The following is a 22,465-nucleotide window of genomic DNA, read 5'->3' on the forward strand; positions in this document are numbered from 1 at the left end:
AGGTTTTAAATGACGTTTATCAATTTTTATTCGTCTTAATTATCTACGAATTAATTATATTCCAATATTTATAATATTTTTATGTCAATTGGAAAATTTCAAGAGAAAACAGCTTTGTAATTACACAGTCAAAAAATAAATTATATCACCAAATACACACGTGACGTATTTATTTAAATCATTTGTGTCTGACGGTATTTAAATTTAATGAAATTTACATACCAAACAAATCGTATTAAAAGCAAAAGTATGTAAAACGGAGATTACCAACCAAATCCTTGTAGTAAAATCGTTTAAACAATACATAAATAAATTTCATTAAACATTTAAAACCATATCCACATTTAATTTAACTGAATGCCGTAATGAGCCAATAAAACCGTCAATCAAAGATTTTGTTTTATTTTGTCTCGAAGAATTTAAAGCCTATTTAGTGGCCACACCACGATTAAGTGCACAGAAGTTATGCATTGAAGTCACTTTACAAATAGCCCTATTCAATGGGACATTAGGATTTTGGCTTGCTGCCAAGTTTTAAATAGTTTCAAATACGCCCGTTTGATGGCCTCTGATTTTAGTAATGAATGTAATAATTTGTAGGCGATGTGAATGTATTATTGTTTTTAAACTTTAAAGTGTTTATTAATAATTTGAAGTTTTCGAATATTTTTATAATTGTGTACATTTAAATACAAACCTGTTAATTAATTGTAAATTGAAGACGTTATAACTAATAAAATCTTGCCGGAAAGAAATAAATCATATTTTATTGAATTTTATAACTAGTACATTATTAATATATTATAAAATTATAATATGGTAAAAATAACTGCCATCTTGCAAAAACTTAATATATGGTAATCGAAGAAAGTTTAATAAATCAAGGAAAGTTGACAGTCTTTCAAACTACCTATACATAATATATTAAAATATATGAAAATGTATGGTAATGTTTTTGCTAACGGTACCAACTGAGAGTCGTGTCAGTCTTGTTACGCGGTAATTGATTGGGAATGCTTCTATAATTAGGAGCATGACTTCGTTGCGGACTGTACCTAACATCATGTATAACGTCTAACTCGGCTTGAAATCTAAATTAGTGTTAAACATTCAATGTTTCTGAGAACTACCTATTTTTAACAGATTATTGTAAGTGTAAACAGATTATTTTTATGATACTATTTGGCTTTGGCTTGACATTAGTACCTACCTACCTACTGACATTAGTACCTACCCCCTACCTACTACTTATTAGGTATTAAAGTTTGAAGTTAAGATTCTCATTCGCTACTAGCAGTCCCCGGCTTCGCCCGTGGTACATGTTTACCTACGTTTTCTCTCCATAAGTACCACCCTCGTACTTACAGGAATATTATAAAAAATAATTAACCAAATCGGTTCAGCCGTTCTCGAGTTAAGCGCTTACCAACACATTTTACGATTCACTTTTATGTTATAGATTTTACACGTGGAAATTTAAAATTAAAACAATGATTATATTTTATTTAAATATAAACACATAAATATAACAACTTGATAAAAATCAAAACCAATTAATAATTCGTGTTGATTTTATAATAAGTTGTATCAAAGGGACCCGCTGATAAAAAACAAAGTTAAAATGAAGTTATAAAGCGGTCATTTACCTGCATTTTATATTTGTTCACAAATTGTTCTGACTAATACAATTTAATTAATATAATAAAACTAGCGGTCCGCTCGGGCTTCGCCCGTGGTACATATTTCGCAATAAAAGGTAGCCTATGTTCTTTCTCAGGGTCTAAAGATTGTCTGTGCCAAATTTAAACAAAATTGGTTGAGAGGTTTAAGCGGGAAAGCGTAACAGACAGACAGATAGACAGACAGAGTTACTTTCGCACTTATAATATTAATAGTAGGTATGTAGAGAATTAATATATTATTGATATACCTATATGATTAATTAAAGAACTATAAACTCATAAAAAATTAAATTAATGTTTTGATTGCGAAATTTTATTTTCTTTATCAGTAATATTAACTGATTGTAGGGGAGCGGGGGCACGTTGTTACAATTTTTAGATAATTATTAATATCACAAAAGCTATCAAATAATGTATACATTTTATTGCTTTTACCATTAGTGTGTCTATTCAGCTAGTAGAATAGCATTGGAAAAATATTAAAATTAACGTAATTTTTCTCATAATAGAGAATTATTGAAATAAGTCGATTGGAACAACTTACCCCTGACTTGGGGCTAGTTGTTACAGCTTCGGGGTACGATGTTACAGTAGGTAAATAAACAAAAAGAACAATAATAAATCATTTATTTTTTATTATTTCAAAACGTTATGAATAAAAGAGACTATTTTTAACGGTCTTATAACATTTATAAGCAATTATAATATCTATATCGTAATTTTCCAACTTTTTAACAGTAATAATCACATAACTTTGGCAGGAACTTTCTTAAATCTTATATAAAACACTTTTTCATTACTGAATTAGAAAACTTCGTCAGTAAATAGTAAATACTAACATGTAATAAATTATTTATACTTTTTTAACTTGGCACTTCAGTCAAACTAAAATCTACTACTACATTTTGCTTTCTTTACGAATGCTCGTTTTATTCTGCAGTACTTCTGCCGCAGCAGATTCATAAACTTCTTGACTAGTTGTACCTCTTTCCGTTTTTTTTTTATAGTTTCTCATTCTAAAAAAAAACATTGAGTATTTAGAATTAAAAAAGAATTGAAAGATTAACCATTGTTTTAAAAAGCAAGAATGCGCCCGTCGGAACGAAAGCTTCAATTTCTTTCCATTTATTCTAATTTTTAAGTACAGCGTAGTCATTTCTAAATGATACTCAATGAGATGAACAATAATACAAGGTCTGAGGCAAGTCTTTACATGTAACAACCTACCCCGAAAAATTGTAACAACCTGCCCCATGGTATGTTTTTTAATTAAAATTAAAGCCGCCATTAATGGATATCAATAGCAGAATAAAACGCTATTACAAATTAAAACTTGATACATTATGAACGTTCGAGGTGAAAAAAATTTAGAGAATAACAAATATAGACAGCAGGAATCAAAAATTTCGTAAAAGATTTTGTTACTTTCTTGATGGAAATCGAGACACGTGCACATAACCTAACAGTTTGCCGCTCGGCGGGTCACTGATTGTTTTTTTGCAACGCACGATGTTATAACGAAACAAATGAGTCCACTTACATCTACCAAAGAGTTAAAAATCCCGGTAAAAAATGCGTGTAACTTCTTACCCCTGTAACAACAAGCCCCCCGCTCCCCTACAGTGGTGATAATTAAATTATTTATTAAATAGTAGGACGCTATTAGTTTTATTACTTACTAGCTGTTCCCCGCGGTTTCACTCGCATTAATCCGCTCCTGTTGATCTTAGCGTGATGATATATAGCCTATCCTCGATAAATGAGCTATCTAACACCGAAAAAATTTTTCAAATCGGACCAGTAGTTCCTGAGATTAGCGCGTTCAAACAAACAAACAAACTCTTCAGCTTTATAATATTAGTATAGACTAGCTTTCCACCCACGGCTTCGCCCGCGTAGTCAAAAACCCCGCATTGTTCCCGTTCCCGTGGGATTTCCGGGATAAAATCTTACGTTCTTTCTCATGTCGCCAGTTATATTGCTACTAAATTTCATTCAAATCGGTTACGTGGTAGAGGCATGAATAAGAGATAGACAGACAGACAGTTTACTAGGTACTTACTTCCTAACGTAAAATATCGACATAGTACTTAACTATAGTAGTAAAATATATATATTATGTAGGTTGTTTACCTAACGAATTGATTATAATTATTCTACATGATTTATATTTTAAATATCAACTTGGTATTAATTAAACATGGAAATTTACTCACAGGTAAGTTAATAAGACTACATTTTCACATTTGAAAGTTGAAGCCAAACATGAAAATCACAAATATATCGAGGTGTTGTGGTTAATTTCGCACAACACGAAACAATTTATAAATAATAATAAGAACCTATACCAACATAATTTTTACATCAAACCATACCGTAATTCTAGTATCTATTTATTGAAATACATAATATTACCCTCATGTCTTTTATATTCTACAAAAATTTGCAATCTCAGAACATCGCCTGCATCCCTTTAATAATAACTTAAAAATTATACCACATCTATGGTACCAATTGATTTTTTTCCATTCTAACATCAATAAAAAAACTAAAGCTTACAACTCTATAAGTTTTTCAAATATATTATGTCAGATATTAATAAATGAACAAGTTAATGCACACAGCGGGAATCCGCTCACCCACGCCGTCGCCCACCTAAATAATATTCTATGTCTATGCCCATTATAATAGAGTATTCAAGAAATGTGAAGAATCTATTGTATGGATTGTGTCTATGGTACTTTGGATAAGGTATTGGTATAACGGTTTGTGGATGCTGGGTAAATGTGAAATACAGAAGGTAGGGGTTAGAAATTCGGTCAAGGAAATGCTGTTTGTTTTTCTAGGGATTTTGGGATTATAGCATTACTAGCTGCTCCGCGCGATTTCGCCCCCGTGGCTCCACTCCTGTTGGTCGATAAATGTCCTTGATAAATGGGCTATCTAACATCGAAAGAATTTTTCAAATCGGACCAGTAGTTCCCGAGATTAGCGCGTTCAAACAAACAAACAAACAAACTCTTCAGCTTTATAATATTAGTAGATATAGTTTGAAGAAAATGACATCGTTTACGTAATATGAGATAAAAAATAACTTATATTCATATTATATTGCTCTACAAACACCTCTATGCAATAAAGATGTTCTGGACAAAAAGACAGACAGAGAGACGGAGAGACACTCCAATGTTATGTAAATTTTTCATATCATTAGATAGAATATCTACCTATATTGAAATTTAAAATATAAAGCTATGTATTGGATAAGTAATAAAATGTAAAGATGATGACGTGATGATGAATAGTTCTTTGCAATAATGTAGTTATTATACAGTACATAGGTAGTAGGTACCTATTAAGTACTGTATATATATTTATAGGCGCAATAAAACATTAATTCATTAATTATAACGAATAGGAGTTTCACTTATAATTTCAGTAAAGCTGAAACAATGTAATGTATCCTAGAATTACGTAATTTGTACGAAAATTATTATAACCTTGTGATTCATAAAAAAAATCGACAATTTCATATTACAATTACCTTTACTACACGCAATGTAAAAACTACCTACTAATTTTATAATTACAAAGAGTGTAGATATCTATGTAAGTGTCTCATGTTTTATTAAACGGTTTTTATAAATTTGATTAATTTTAGCTTACAGATATGTAACTTATTCTTTAGTCTATACAAATATTATAAAGAGGAAAGGTTTGATTTTTTGTTTGTTTGTTTGTATGAATTGAATAGGCTCCGAAACTACTTGGCAGATTTGAAAAATTCTTTCACCATTCGAAAGCTACATTATCCACGAGTAACATAGGCTAGGTTTTATCCCTGAAATCCCACGGGAACGGGAACTATGCGGGTTTTTCTTTGAAAACGCGGGCGAAGCCGCGGGCGGATAGCTAGTACCAAAATAAATCTTCAACAAGCTTAAAATATATCTAGGTACTTAATTAAATTTTGTATGAAAAACCATTTCATGATAAGTGAGAGAAACCGCACGAAACGCTTGTCGCACAAACATAAAAAATATAAATAGGTAAGCCACTTAATAAGTTAAAAAGGAGCGTATTCTAAAACCATTAGCAAAATTCGTTCTCCAAATTAGAATCCCAACTCGTTTCCAAGAAGGCCTTATAATTTATGTTTCTACAATAATATACCGCTCGATGACAAATTAACCAATTCTCTACGCATTATTATTTTAATTAAAACTCGTTTCAAATAATTTTTGAGATTGAATACAAATTATAATTTATGGAGCGCTTTGAATTCATTTTGTTAGAAAAGAGCATGGGACATTTTAGTATGAAGCCTGGTATACCTACCAATTTGCGATAAAAAAAAAGTCATTTTGGCGGCAAGAGATGAAACATGTGCCAATCGATAGTACATCAAAATACAAATAGGAAATACTCTTTGGTAAAATGTCGTAATTGATACGGTTTCGGAATAAATAAGAGTTTTAAAAATTTTTTTTTTTTAGTTTTTTGAATTATTTGTTACTTCTTACACTTAAACGTTAAGACAAAGCATATACAACTTCTAATTTGTAATAAAAGGGTTTCAAAATGTTGTATTACTATCAAAACGAAAGTAATAAACCAACTTTGGGCTAGGGATACGCACGTGCGGTGCGTCACTTATCGACAACCGTTATCGATATGGTTAGTTACGATGAAGATCAGTTTAGTTTCAGTTTCGGATGCAAATAAATTATTGAGTATTGAGTATTGGAGTAAATAAGTTTTTTTTTACTTAACCTTTAAGTGTAAGAAGTAACAAATAATTCAAAAAACTGAAAAAAAAAATTTTTTTTTAACCCTTATTTATTCCGAAACCGTATCAATTACGACATTTTACCAAAGAGTATTTCCTATTTGTATTTTGATGTACTATCGATTGGCACATGTTTCATCTCTTGCCGCCAAAATGAAGTTTTTTCAAAATTTCCAACTTTAGGTATACCAGTTAGGTTCCTTGCTTTTTGTGCGACCATAATATATCATGGGAGATTAAAATCGATTTTTGATAGCAATTTATCGATTCTGTTAAATGTCTAGTTGATTAGGGATATTGGAGTTCTTTGAATTTATTTTTTGAATTGATTTGTCTTTTTTTCTCTATAAAATTGTGGGGATAGACTGTGAAACACAAACGAAAAGATAAAATATTAAATTGCGAAACAAATTATAGGTAGACTATTAATTGAAAGAAAAAAAAAATAACCAATTTATTTTCTCAATCAATATTTTGATCCATATTTTAATGTGACTTTATTTATTAATTATGTAAACAAGTTATGGATATTTGCCCTATGATCTATCTAATGTAGTAACTCTACATAAGATTGATCATATAGGGCTAATATCCAATCCAATCAATTTTAGAACTTCATATTTTGAGTTACCTACCTAAATGAAACCGAACACTTATTACTTAGCCATGTCCATAAGGTATAATAATTTCATAGAAAAAATAAGCGAATAATCGTTAATTTTAATACAACTTTGTATCGATTCATAAAATTTTATTCGTTACCATATCGGATACAAAAACAGTAGCGTAAATATAAAAAACAAAGTTTTATGGTATATAACCTGTTCTGTTAATATTTAAAATTTAAATGTTAATTTACATACAAATTTGGTAGCTATCCGATCGTAGTTTTATGTATATTACAGTTTTTATGTATCGACCGATAGCTTTTCTCAATTAGTCTTCATTCATATTTATTAATTTATAATATTATTAATAGAACCAGTCACCGAGAAGCAATAGACTATGGGTATGTTATTTACATAAATGATTAGCAAAAATGAAACGTTTATTACTTTTTACGCTCTAAGATGAAAGTATAGAAAATAGAAATACAGATACCTACTTAGATACAATTTTATTTAGTACACCTAGGTATTATGACTGTACAAAAAGAGAAACATAATATCCTATTTAGACTAGGACCTAGGAATTTATTTCTTTAAGGTGGATGTTCCGACCGTCCCTCCATACATTTTTGATTACCTCTAAACACTTAACACAGACACTATTTCTTTAAAACTAATCATTTTATCACTTCTCTATAATGAAATGTGTGCGCGTTCGACCTTTTTAATCAATAATTTACAATATTTACTTAGAAAAACAACAGTAAAATACCGGAAAAATTTGACACTTCTACAGTAGTGTGCGTGACTTTTGCCAAGCGAAACACGACATAAAGCACGACATCTAGCGCATAGACTATATACTTATTACAGATCTAGCGCGTCAATGTCTAAACGAAAGGCGATGTTTAGACTTAAGACGCGCTAGATGTCGTGCATTCGCGTTCGTTATCTTATACATAATGAGCATAATTCTAATAAATCAAAGTTCTGTGTAAAAATTGAGTAATTTCATTTCCAATCGTTCAAAGAAAATAACAATAAAATAAAATAAAACTAATGACCTTAGAAACTATGTTTTTTTTTGTAAACAATTTATTACTCATTATTGTTCGTCCGTCGTAGGTCTGTAAACTGTATTGTACACTGAAGGTAAATGGTACTGTAGGTACTTTAGTTCGGCGTCGTCGTCGGCTTGATATAAATTACATTCTTGATTTCATTTGACACGCGCTATGATTTGCGCGCGGAATTTCTTGTGTTGTGAATTTATTTTTGTATGCTATGCATTTTAATTGATTCAAATTGCAATGTTTCTCTAGTATGCATTTGAGACTATATTGTAAATTGTAATAATTGATCGTGGGTATAGTAATTAATTATTCTAATAACGCAATTAGTAATATATGTATTTTCGGTGGGATTCAAAACAAAAAATTGGCCCGTGATTTTTATGAAATTTCACCACATTGCAAATCACATCAATCATAGTTCATACACATGTATGACGAAAGTGATTAGTATTGTGGCTAACATTGACTCATCAGTTCATCACTGAAACCAGTGATAAATCAGTACCTATATCATATTGTGTTTGAATATTTTTAAACAATGATATAAGTATACAATTATTATAAATCGGTAAACTATCAAAGTAATCACAAACTTGCAAACATTGGTAAAATGTCCAGTAGTTTATGAGCCTATTCATTACAATCAAACAAACAAACAAAGTTTTCCTCTTTATAATATTAGTGTAGACAAACACTATGAATACGATCACGAATGCAAATTCGGGGATTTTCTAATTATTGCTAAATAATAATTGAATTCGTTTTGAAATACTCTATAATTTTTAGTGTATAAATATTAAATAGACATTTATAATGTGGTGCTCATTTTTTTTGTACTGCTAACGCTATTGTAGGTACCTATTTTCGTTGTTTTATTTCAAGTGAACACGGCCATACAATTTTGTCACGAGCCGCCTATGATTGTAGGTACTTTTGTTTAGGCTCCTTCGTCGTCCGCGTCGCGTCGGCTCGAAAGTTCTTGATTTCATTGTCACGCGCTATGATTTGCGCGCGGATTTTCTTGTGTTGTGAATTTATTTTTGTATTATTATTATTTTTTATTTTTTTTTTATTTTATTGATTCAAATAAAATATTTCACTAGTATGCATTTGAGACTATATTGTATTATGTATAATTTATCGTAGGTATAGTTATTCTTATAACGCAGTTATATTTTCGGTGGGACAATTTGACCCGTGATTTTTCTGAAATATCACCACGCCACGTTGCAAATCACATCAATCATACACACGTATGACGAAAGTATAGTGGCTAACATTGACTCATCAGTTCATCACTGAAACCAGTGATAAATCAGTATATCATATTTTATTGTGTTTGAATATTTTTTAAACAACGATATATACAATATTATTATAAATCGGTAAACTAGTACCAAAGTACTTCCGAATTTTCAGACAGACAAACAAGTAGTTTGAACACGCAGTTTTCTTATACTAGTAGCAAAAATCAAAACCATAATATTATGTTTACCTACTATATTTTACTAAAAGTCGAGTGCGTCGAAATCGTAAATAATAATATAATGTTTTTCACCTTCCTGGTTATTTTCCCATAGTAAATAGTGTTTTAGGTTTGTTGTTGTAGGTAGGAATAATAATAATTATTCTTACTTGTTGGTTATGAAATGTATATTGAAATAATTTACTTTTACAAATCATTAGTGATATTAGTTTTGAGTGAAAATGCTTGGATCAGCATAATATTATATGGTACTTCAAATACATGTTTTGATAAAAAAACAATAGTGTAATAAAATAAAACTGCGTTTTATTGTAATCAATGTTGACAGTTTTAAATTCCAAAATTATTGATCAATAAAATAGTTTACACCAACAAATATAACTTTTATTTTTATAACCATCGTTCATAATATAAACCGTAGCAGGTGGCGTTTTGAAGTTCTGTCTACTCATACAGAAAAATGGAAAACTTGTTTTTTTTGTAAACAATTTATTACTCATTATTGTTGTTTGGCTGTGTGTTTGGCAACTCGAAGCGTGGTCGTCCGTCGTAGGTACTTTTGTTCGGCGTCGCGTCGTCGCTCGTCCGCGTCGCGTCGGCTTGATATAAAACATTCTTGATTTCATTGACACGCGCTATGATTTGCGCGCGGAATTTCTTGTGTTGTGAATTTATTTTTGTATGCTATGCATTTTAATTGAATCAAATTGCAATATTTCTCTAGTATGCATTTGAGACTATATTGTAATAATTGATCGTGGGTAGGTATAGTAATTAATTATTCTAATAACGCAATTATATTTTCGGTGGGATTCAAAACAAAAAATTGGCCCGTGATTTTTATGAAATTTCACCACATTGCAAATTATATATTATACAATTACAATTACAATTATTATAAATCGGTAAACTATCAAAGTAATCACAAACTTGCAAAATATGCTTTTCCGAATTTTCAGACAGACACACAATTTTATTAGTTTGTTTTAGCAAAGTAGGTACCTATACCTATACGCTTACGTCGCGCGTCGCATCGCGTCGTCGAAAACGGTGCGCCCAGAAACAAACATACCTACCTAATTCAGTTACAATCCTTTTTTTGTTCCGTAATATATTGTATTCTAATACGATTTTTTTTATTCGTCGGCCAGTTCTACTAGACCGTATAAAAAGATAAAATTGAAATATAATTATTGTAGCGACAGCCATATGTTACTATGTTTTCGTAAATATGTTTTTCACCTTCCTGGTTATTTTCACATAATCTTATATATATATAAATGAATCGCAAAATGTGTTGGTAAGCGCATAACTCGAGAACGGCTGAACCGATTTCGATAATTCTTTTTTTATTATATTCCTTGAAGTACGAGGATGGTTCTTATGTAGAGAAAACGTAAACATGTACCACGGGCGAAGCCGGGGCGGACCGCTAGTCTAATATAAAAATGAATCGCAAAATGTGTTGGTAAGCGCATAACTCGAGAACGGCTGAACCGATTTCGATAATTCTTTTTTTATTATATTCCTTGAAGTACGAGGATGGTTCTTACTTCTTATGGAGAGAAAACGTAAACGTGTACCACGGGCGAAGCCGGGGCGGACCGCTAGTAAATAATAAAATAATAAATAGTGTATTAGATTTGTTATTGTATCTTGTATACCTACGAATAATTATTCTTACGTCTTGTTGGGAAATGTTCAAATACCTACCTATTGAAATAATTTACTGTTACAAATCATTAGTGTTATTAGGTAGTTTTGAGTGAATAGGCATGGATCAGAAATTCAGAATATAATATGCTACTATCTACTCAAATACATACACGCCAAACTTGTTTTACATTCACGCCATCTAGAGTTCAATCTTTATCATTTTTGTATACGTCTGTGTGTGTAAACGACCCTGTATGCAATGACAGATGTTAAAACGCATGGTTTTACCGAATTGGGTGGATTTTAAGGCAATGATATGACATATTTAAATAAAATATAATATTCAGTAATCGCCATGACTATTCCTACGACCTTAATCTTTTCCAATTACGCAAAAACTCAAATAAACTAGAAATGTAGAATTCAGCGCCATCTAGCGGGACATTGGCTGGGAACAGATCGTAGCAATCACCTTAAGTTTAATTAAGTTTCTATTAGATAAACTAATGGATAACTTATCCGAATAGAAATACCTAAATCTGACCCGTTCTTCAAAAACCTAATTCATGTAAACAAAGTTGTAATAACTATAATATTCATTTAAATGAGTGTTTATAAAATTATTCATGGCATAAACTAAGAATAATGTGCAATTTTGCGAAAACAACGGATTTCGTGAGGGAATGTGGAATAAAAAGAAAAAGACATTATAGGCCTAATGGGCATTTCAAATCGGTTACCGTTTGTAGCAGGCGAGAATTTCATTTTTGTTATATTTTTTATGTTTTAGTAGGTATTTGTATAGGTTTAGAATAAACTGGTACGGTGCTATACTATTAAATTTTGACTCTACATTTGGTTAAAATAATTGTTAAGGGTTTTGTTGTAGGTCTTATCACAAAAATAACACGAAGTAATAGTATTTTTCTCCATAGTTATGCAGCTTTTATATACTTACGTAATTAGTTTGAAATATTTTTAATTTACTGTACGATACATCATAAAGCTCTTACTAGTAACGAACATATTTTGTAAATAATCCTTAAGCATATGTTTTGTCAGCAAAGTAAATCACTTCAAAGGGATATTGATTTAAATGTAACCCACTAGGAACAAAGCAAACGCATTGCGTGTGGTTAAAGTTTAAACATCAGTTAGAGCAAGAGTTAACTCGTAACATTTCGCTGACAATTATACTTTAACTAGCCACTTAAACCACAGTTTACCATCGTAACTTACTGTTCGGAGAAAAGCTAAAAATATATTCTACACACCATACGAATTTCAACCCTATCGCACTTGTCTTTAAGGTCTATTCAGCCAATTAGAAATGTTCGCGAACTAATTTGTGCAGGAAGTATGGATGGCGTGATGCAACACAGTACCGTATAATCTCCACCTCTGATGTTATCTAGAGATTTATTATTTTCTGTCATCGTCCAAAAGACGTTACCACGCGTCAGTTGAGCCGCTAAAGTTATCTGCGATCTTCGACCTTATCTACACATCATAGGACAACAATTCCCTTGACGAACACGTCATTTATGGACCTCCCATGCCGCCGGCACAATAAACAATCCCCCAAACAATTAGAACCGCAATTCGTAATTAACTGGAATGGAAACGAAATATCGATAAAATTGTTTAAAATCGAATGCAGGCCAGACATTCAATCGAGCGATTCGCACGCAAACGAATCGATTAATCGCTCCAACCGCCAGGCGGAGCCACGCGTCAATAAAATACTTGTAAAACTATCGCGAAATGAATTAAAACAGATGGCGAGCCAATTAGGGAAGGCAATCGAGCGAATATCGAGCGAAAAAAGTGAACCCTTCGGACAAATTTGTCACATATTACAAGGTATTATGGTATCAATTCGCAAATAGGTTTCACAATGTTTTGGCTCACGGTACCGTTATTTTGATAGACAAATATGGGGGTTATCTTGGAGTACACTCGCAAATGCTAGTATTTGTATTATACGGTGCTAATTAGTAAATGTTAAGTTAATTCCCGATAGCACGGCCTAATTGGTTACCTTAATTACTGGCTCGAGCATTTTGTACGAACCTTAAAAGCGTTGTGGTGTTCAGTGGCTTAAGCGAAAATATTATAGTAGAATATTCAATTAAACGCATACCTATATGAAATCCTTTGAGAAAAATATAGAGCCCTAAGTGTAACTATGCACTATGTGCCCTTAATGTTTCATATTTTAAATTATGTACTGACTTTTGTAACTCTACAAGAGCAAAAAAGTCACGTCAATTTTTTTTTTGTAAATAAGATATTTTAATACTATTCGAAACTAAACGAAACAATATAAAGATTTAAATATTCAAAAATAGAAGTAATTGAAAGAAAGTGTTATATAAATAGCTAATTAATTCTCCAAGACTTGAAAAACAATATTATATTATACTATTTATACGAACGTACGAACTACAAAGTTCACTGTTCGTTCAACACACAAGAGGTCAATATAGATCGACATCAAATCACATTATTGTATAGCTAATACTGCTTTTTAAATTCCTAACAATAATCAATCTTATCGGAATAAAAATCCAAGCTAATTATATAATACAATCCAACATAATGGCTGACAGTCACACCGTGAAAGCAATCGGCTCTTAATCGAAATCCCTCAAGCGTTTTGCATTAGCAATTTAACATTCGTAATAGTATGGTAATAGTCTATTATCCAGGACCGTAAACAAATAGGAAATACAGGTAATAGTCGTATTAACGCGTATTATAGTTCGTAAAAGCAGTAATACGGTCGCAGGGTATTGTACCTCGATAAAACTGGTTGTGTTTTATTTTTCAGTCGCCCGTGATTCTTTAGATACGCGCTTGCAACTTATTCGGTGTCACATGAGGTTTAACAAAGAGTAATGTTAATAATAGATGTGTACAATTGAATAAGATTGCTTCGTGTAGGTATATTATTCGTATAATTTGTATGCTTAATTATGTACAAAATAGCTGCTTAGAGTTGGATAAGAATTTGATACAATGATATTATCTTATTACGGGACAATTAGCCAATAAGTGCTAGGTGCTATTTATTATGTAAAACCTCAATAGATCTAGCTATTAGCAAAAATCTATACTAATATTATAAAGCTGAAAAGTTTGTTTGTTCGTTTGAACGCGCAAATCTCAGGAACTACTGGTCAGATTAGAAAAATTATTTCGGTGTTAGGTAGCCCATTTATCAAGGAAGGCTATAGGCTATAATATATCATCACGCTAAGACTAACAGGAGCGGAGCAATGCGGATGAAACCGCAGGGCACAGCTAGTAATTGATATTTTTGTAATAACCATTTATAACTTCATTAATTAATAAGCGTTGTTTCTTAATTATAAGTTATAAGTTTATAACTGATGATATTAATCTTTTAAAAACTAACTATAAGTAGATTAATAATAAACACTTTTGTATGTAGGTACCTATGCATATTTTAAAGTGCAAATTTGCCAAGGGAATTAATTACTCTATATTAATTTAAATGGATAAACAAATGAAAATACGTTGTCCATTTCATGAATATTTTTTTACAAACAATGAAAAATAATTCTTATATTGTGCACTTATCTGAGTAACATATTCAATAAAGTACCTAAAAATGTCACCAAGAGACCAAGATCTTATATTTACAATACGTCTTATTCGTAGATATTGGCTAATAATTCCGCTTAACTGCATTATCATAAAACATAATATTTTACAAGCAAATCCGTTTCGCATTATCTCCAAACTAATTCAATTAGGTACTTCCTCCGCTATCATGTAATAAAATACTAAAAAAATTACAGTTAATTAATGAAAAATGTAAATTGAGCGTCAGCCGTTCCGTGCGTTGTCGCCATTATTATACCTACTCACATTATACTCGCATGCTTCAATATAATTTTGTTCTTGCAATTTTATCAATTAAAAGCGAATGTTAAGTGTGTAAATATCATAATAATGTTAAGCTGTAATGCAGCTTTCATGATATTTTTGCGGCTTATCGCTCATTTTTCAGTAAGCTATGCGTTCGTGTGAGAAATAGCATTTTGAGGTTATGTTTTTCCGTTGCCGCGCTTTTCGGTTTTACTTTTTTTTTAAGTGTCGTGGCACGGGACAATGCGTTTAGATTTGACTTTCATTTGTTATTGAATATCGCAAATAACCAAGACGTACTTAGTTACGTGAATAAATACGTGAAAAAGTACCTAAATAAATGTGAATGCAGGAATTAATTACGTGGTACTACTAGAATCTAGACTTATTTATATAAATGTCCTAAACATGTTTACCTACTTTCAAATGCCGGAACGGTGGGAAAGCAAGTACAAACACTTTCATTTATCGAAAGGTTTTAAGTGTTTAAAAAAGTAAACAAAGTCTTGCTAATGAAATAAAATCATTTGCGTTTACAACGTTTTTATAAGCGAAAGGAAATATGAGTAATGCTCCTGTAATTTATTAATTGAAGAAGAAATTACATGACATGTTTTATTAGGGAAGCAATTAATTGACAATATTCATACGCGTTTAATGAAATACCTACATACCTAGATTAATTTGATACTTTTGCAAACTTTTAATACCTTAAAGCAACTTATTCAAAATCAAATTTACAAGAGAATTGTGTAGTCTTACAAGATCTAAATATGATAATTCTATAAACTACAAATAACTGTCATTTTGAGGGTAGGTATTATGCAAAGTCGTCGGCCATGTTGACGCGATCCCGCCTTGCCGCCATTTTCAAATATTGTTTTCGCATTTCGACAGATCCGCTATTTATGTTTGGCTTATGGGTTTGTTTGTTTGTTTGTAACCGGTTTTAGAGGATTTTCGGCTTGTGTTTCGAAGGTGTCTGTGAATTTTGGGGTTATGTTAATTTAGTAGTATCGTTTGTTATGTCGATGGGTAAGGTTTAAAGGGTTTAAAGTTAAAAAAAGAAGTAATTGTGCTGTGATACGAACATAGGTACTTTCTAGGTAGTAGGTAGGTAGTATCTATTTATTAAGGACGCTAGTTACTAGTTATTATTCTGAGATTAAAGTTAATTTATGTGGAGATACAAAAGAATATTGGTACCTACTTTGGTAAGCAGGAAATGTCATAAAAAGCAGAGCGTCGCTTACGGCAGCGATATATTTTTTGTAGCTATGATATACCTGGATAGATAATATGAACATAATAGTATCTAATATAATATAAATAATTTCTAACTAGGCCCATGTAAAAAGCTATAACCGTAATCATAAAAAATCAGATTAGCACAAAAATATAATCCAATTAGAGATTAAATCTTACAAGATTTATGGCAATTCAAGTGATGAAAACATTTATTCTCATAACAAAATAATTATTCTAGAGGAAAATGAATTATCATTAAAAACGAGCGTAATTGTAAGACTAAATAATGATTATCATAATCATATAATTGATTGTACAATTGAACAACAAAATTGCTCCAACATTCTTGATTCTTGTAAAGTTAAATTTATTAACTGCGTAAATTTTTCTAATTAAGTATCATTATCATTTTATATTTAAACGAACGTAATAAGGTAATAAATAGGTATAACCGAGTCATTGTAATTAAAACAATTGAATATTTTCTATTCAACGATATTGCTTTTATAATTAATTGTAGTTTAAAATTAATCGAAAACGTGGTGAAAATAAATTATTTATAAGCATTAACACTAAAATAATACGGTCCCGACCTAATGCTAATTATTGATATTTAAATTTAAATCTAAATCAAATAGTAGTAAGTGCCTATTTAATACTTTATGTACCTATTTAATTATTTATAGAAAATCGTAAACTTTCATTTCGTAAACTATTTTTAAATACTTAAAATCAATTTAATAAAGTAGATACAGATCAGAGCGGATATACTCAAACTCAAACTCAAACATTCATTTATTCAATTAGACTACTATTTAGGAGCACTTTCGAATCGTCATTACATAATTATTTTTAACATTTACCACCGATTCGGAAAGCAGTATCTATGGAGAAGAACCGGCAAGAAACATACCTATATATAAAAGAGTCTGTTTGTTTAAACGCGCTAATCAAAAGCGAACTACAGGTCCGATTTGAAAAATTCTTTCGGTGTTAGCCCATTCATCGAGGATGGCTATAGGCTTTAATCATCTCGCTAAGACCAACAGGAGCGGAGCACTCCGGGTAAAACCGCGGAGCACAGCTAGTTAAAGATATTCCGTCGATGAAGATTTTTCTTCGAACTACCTAAACAGAATTATGCAAAGAACAAATATACTAATTGTATAAGCAATGCGTGTCAGGTTATAATTATTGCATACACTGCAATTAACGGTGTTCTAAGTGCGTGGGTAATTGCATCAGGCGATTACATTTTTGTGTAATCGTCTATTCAATATCAGGAATTTACATTTAAATCACTTTACAAAACTATCGTGCAACTATTATCGCATATCATACTTAGACTTAATACACCTAATAATTATATGCATGACTACAATTACAATTTTATTACAGTTATTAGAGAGGCAGCTAATGAAAGTGACAGTGAAGAAAAAATCGTTGAAGCGAACAAAAATGTGATTTATGTTCTGTCAAATGAAGTATAGTTCTGTGACGATTGAACAATGCGACCCTTGGATAATATTAAGAAGCCTGAAGCGTGTTAAAATGTTTATTTAAGTTTAACAATACAATTTAATGCTCTATACTCATGTAGACGAACAATGAAAACTACAAATAAGCATAGAATTACCAAATCGATTTTTCAAAGAGGAATGTTTAGAGGTAAAGCAAAGTGAAAAATAATGAATCTTACCTGTTAGATGTCCAGGGAAATGCGATTGGAACAATGGTCCAAACGAAGGCACGACGGGAGGAGGTCCCGCCCAGTTTCCTAAGCTGTGGTAAGCCGCCGCTGCAGCAGCCAGCGCGCTGAAAGGAGTCGGCCTTATCGGTCCTAGCCTCTCCTTCTCATTACTAGACATTCTGTCATCGTCGTCACTATGTCCGCCATTCTGCAGATCTTCCACATCGACTATAGAGTCTTCCTGATTCACGGAATCTTCGTATTCTTCGTCAGAAGACGTCGCATGGGCTGATACGTTTAGATTCATAGGTGAAGCATTAGATGACGGGCGCGGAGATGATTTTCCGCCGGGTAGCTCCGGCTGCGCTTCAGGAGATTGCCTTAAAGGCGATTCCGGGATCGTCCTGTGATGCCTGATCATCTCGGCTTCATCGACCTGGTTAGTTTTCGTATCAGCCAAGATCGAAGCGACGCTGAAGCTGATCCTCGACGCCTTCGGCGGTTCCGTCGCCTCCGCGGGGCTGCTGGGATATCTCGAAACACTCTGTATCGCCATGTTCACTTCTTTCTCCTCGTATATTTGTTTCTTTAACATTGAACGCCGGTCAGTTCCATTTAGCACAGTTTCACAATGGGGTCGCGATCGTGGGATCGTGTACGCATGCGGGCGCGGTCGGAGGTTGACTGGCCGGCGAGGAGCGGCGGATACCCTCGCAGCGGGGAGGGCGTGGCCTGCGGGGGACACGCCCCCAATAAAGCCATCTCGCTCAGCCAATCGACCGTTCGCGAGCGAATTGATCCCAGCGCGGGCGAAGGGGGGGACGATTTAGCACGCTCTTATCTCGTTAGTCTCCTTTGTGATACTCGAATTTTTTGTAGAAATCAAAACATAATTACCTTTTGTAGGGGTTCGCGTGTTTTGATCGCGCACTTTATGTCCGCCACCAGAGGTATAAAGTATAAAAATATAATGAGCAGTGAATACCGCTTGTTAAATCCTTTTGAGAGGTACGGTTCCCTTTATGAGATTAGGGCCAAGGGGCGATGCTTTGCTGAAATTCGGCGTTCTGTTTACGGATCCGTTTCAAATTAGCGCCCGTGATTTACAACTTGTATGACAATCAGACGTTTAGCGTTGTTATAAATTATTTGAATTACTTATTATTTAGTAATTCATTACGAACGGTTGGTAGCTTTTAAGTGTTCTCATGGGAGACTCACATCTAACAAAGTGAATATTATTAATGAGGGAAAATGTTCTTGAAAAAAAAAAACATTCATGCAATTTGTATCTAGGTAGGTAGTGTAATTTGTATCTAGGTAATAGGTATGTTGTTAAAATAATTTGTAAAACTGCAGTTTCCTATTTAAAGTATTGACCTAAAGATACATTGATATTTAGGTAAATGAATAAAAATATTGCATTTTAAATTCTCAAAGTATACCTATACCTAACTAGGTACCTGCCTAATGGACATCTACTGAATTAAAGCAATATCTACTCAATAGTTAAGTAGAAAACTATAATGCTTATTTGATAAACTGCCAAAAAAATATCACTTACCTAGGCTACCTACTTAGTATCCAATAAAAATTTTAAATTTGAATACATAATTTATTCATATAAAAAAAAATCTGCCACTATATTATTGTATCTATTTAGGTACCTATCTTACTAACAAAAAGATAATGCCACTTTAGTTCCATTACAAAGATCTATAAATACATTATCGCATTACACTCCGTTTCCCAAAATAGGCCGCAAAGGGTCACCAATCTTTTGACGTCCCTAACCACCCTTACCGTGTAACTAGGGCTTTTACCCTAACAACTATCTCTTTCGCACACACGCATCACCCTATCTCCATCCCACTCATAAACGGTGCTAAATAGGTATTTTGTATTCGGAAGGGAAAACAGTTAATTACGTGGGGTGCGAAGAAAAATTGAGTATGTGTACCAATTTATGGGACGCTATCTTGTGTCTTATGTCTATGGGATAAAGATGTTAATTGCTTGTATTGATTTCGCAATAAGTTTGCGCTGGGATTGACTGGGTTCAGTCGAGATAAACGATGAGGCTGATATTAATAACATATTGTTGATTATGGCGATACTATTAATGTTTGACTCTATTGTAGTTATTGTGAGAAAAAAATATCGGGGCCTCATAGAATGTATTTAATATTTTTTTCTTCGTGCTAAAATATGATATGGGGATTGCTGGGTATCCTAGTCTTATATTTAGATATTATAGATTTTATAGTGATTGAGTTACTCTACATTTCTCTATTATGACCGATTATTAAAATTCTATTTACTTTGTATTCGACCCAATTCCGAATTATAAGGCAGGTACAAACTGGATACCTATCTTAATCAGTTCCACAATTTTTAAATAGGTAAAGATACCTAAGGCTTACAAATCCATATTAATATTATAGATGCGAAAGTAACTCTGTCTGTCTGTCTGTCTGTTACTCAATCACGCCTAAACTACTGAACCAATTTTCATGAAATTTGGTATGGAGATATTTTGATACCCGAGAAAGGACATAGGCTTACTTAGGACTTTTTATCCCGGGAAAATGACGCTATCCCGGAAATCCCACGGGAACAGGAACTATGCGGGTTTTTCTTTGACTGCGCGGGCGAAGCCGCGGGCGCAAACCTAGTAAGTAATAACACTAGGTAAGCTGTTAGCAACTTATCATTGCATATAATAATATTATCTCGATAACATAAATAAGTAAATAACTAACCTTACATACTTATATCTAATTAATAATACGCCTCGCAGTTTCCGAAGGAGTGCAGGTCTAAATTATTTTATGGGTAGAAGTAGAGTTCCGTAGATTTCGTCTGTCATTAATCGATTTATCTGTTTGTAAAAATTAGGAAGCAATCAAATTATCTTCAACCATATTATTTATACCTACATCGTTCAGTTTATCTAAATCTTCCAAGTACTCATACATTTTCATCAATCAAAAATAACCAAACATCAAAAAAACGGCAACGGAAACATCAGCATAACTGCATGCATGGCCTCTAAATCATATGCCCAAATTCCATGCGTGTTTCTGTGACTTTGTGTTTGGCCCAAACACCAAGATACCACATCATTGGGAATCATTTGGTATAGGGACGCACGTGTGGGGATAAAAACATTCGCTAATTACTGGTTTGTTCGCAGGTTGCTTGGAAATGTAAAGACTAGTTGTAGAGCGTGGCTTGGCTTGTACGGTTACAATTTAATGGTAGGATAAGTCGTAAGTCGTTGAATAGATTTTGCATGAAAGGAAAACGTAAGAACGTTAGAAAAATAATGCAGTAAAATAACTTTAACATTTTCTGACTTCTTTTGATCTCTCTCAAATCCCAACTGTCTCAACTAATAATAATTTCATTTTTTCCTGAAGAATAAATAATTTCAATAAATTACCTTCTCGTACTCGTTCTTTAGGAAGTAGGTACTTATAATTACTTAGAAAAACATTCTGAAATATAAAAATCGGCGTTCAAAGTCGGATCACAAAACTAGTTCATCAAATCTCCCTTACATTTCCGAAATTCCTTTGAACACCTGCGGTCTATTAACACTAATGTCAAAATAGAATACCATAAGAAAATATTTCAGGCAAATTAGCCAAAAATTCTCCTGAATAAATACTTTAAAATAATGTAGCTCTTATTCCGGTGTACTATGATTGATTTTTGTAAAAAATTTTGTTCCGAAACGGCAAGAATTTGGCGTTTTGAGATTTTGAAGTCGTAAAGATATTTAGGGGCCTCAAACATAGTGATGTCTTTGAATATATCGATTATCGATATAAGTTACCTATATACATATAATATTAAATAAAAATCCATCTACCTATGTTTTTCTTCGTAAAATTATAAAGACTTGTTTCGTCTCAATTTTAAAATACGAGGCGTAAATCATATGAAATGATTTAACATAAAGCCATAAATATTCTGTCAAAATCGGTAACATTATGAACTATTTGGCTTAATAATATCTAACAACAAATTAAAATTGTCTCTATCAATCGTAGAGACATTTTTATACACGATTGAGATTTAACTTGAAACAATTTCAAAAGAAAATATAATTAACTATATAGGTACTTTAAGTCTTCAAAATCCACATCAACGCAACCAACAAATGGTTAAAATTAAAATTAACAAAATTTATCATTTTACAAAATAAAAACAGGTAGGTAGAGGTACTCGGTTTTTTTTAATATGCTCAACATATAATTTAACTTTTCTTCTTTAAATTCAAGTTTTCATTCATCGATATTCCATACACAAGCAAGGACCATAGATAATT

At 32.2% G+C, this 22,465-nt stretch overlaps 1 protein-coding gene across 1 annotated transcript in view; it reads right to left on the bottom strand.

The window, feature by feature from the left end:
• Window positions 1-18,798, bottom strand: part of LOC123702928 (muscle segmentation homeobox-like) — a 31,905-nt gene extending 13,107 nt beyond the window's left edge. The window contains exon 1 of the mRNA XM_045650784.1: window positions 18,139-18,798. Within this exon, the coding sequence (XP_045506740.1) occupies window positions 18,139-18,724 (586 nt within the window). The 5' untranslated portion in view covers window positions 18,725-18,798. The remainder of the gene's footprint in view (window positions 1-18,138) is intronic.
• Window positions 18,799-22,465: the final 3,667 nt, after the last annotated feature.

The sequence above is a fragment of the Colias croceus genome, chromosome 24 (assembly GCF_905220415.1).
Source record: "Colias croceus chromosome 24, ilColCroc2.1".
In the NCBI taxonomy this organism is placed as follows: Eukaryota; Metazoa; Arthropoda; class Insecta; order Lepidoptera; family Pieridae; genus Colias; species Colias croceus.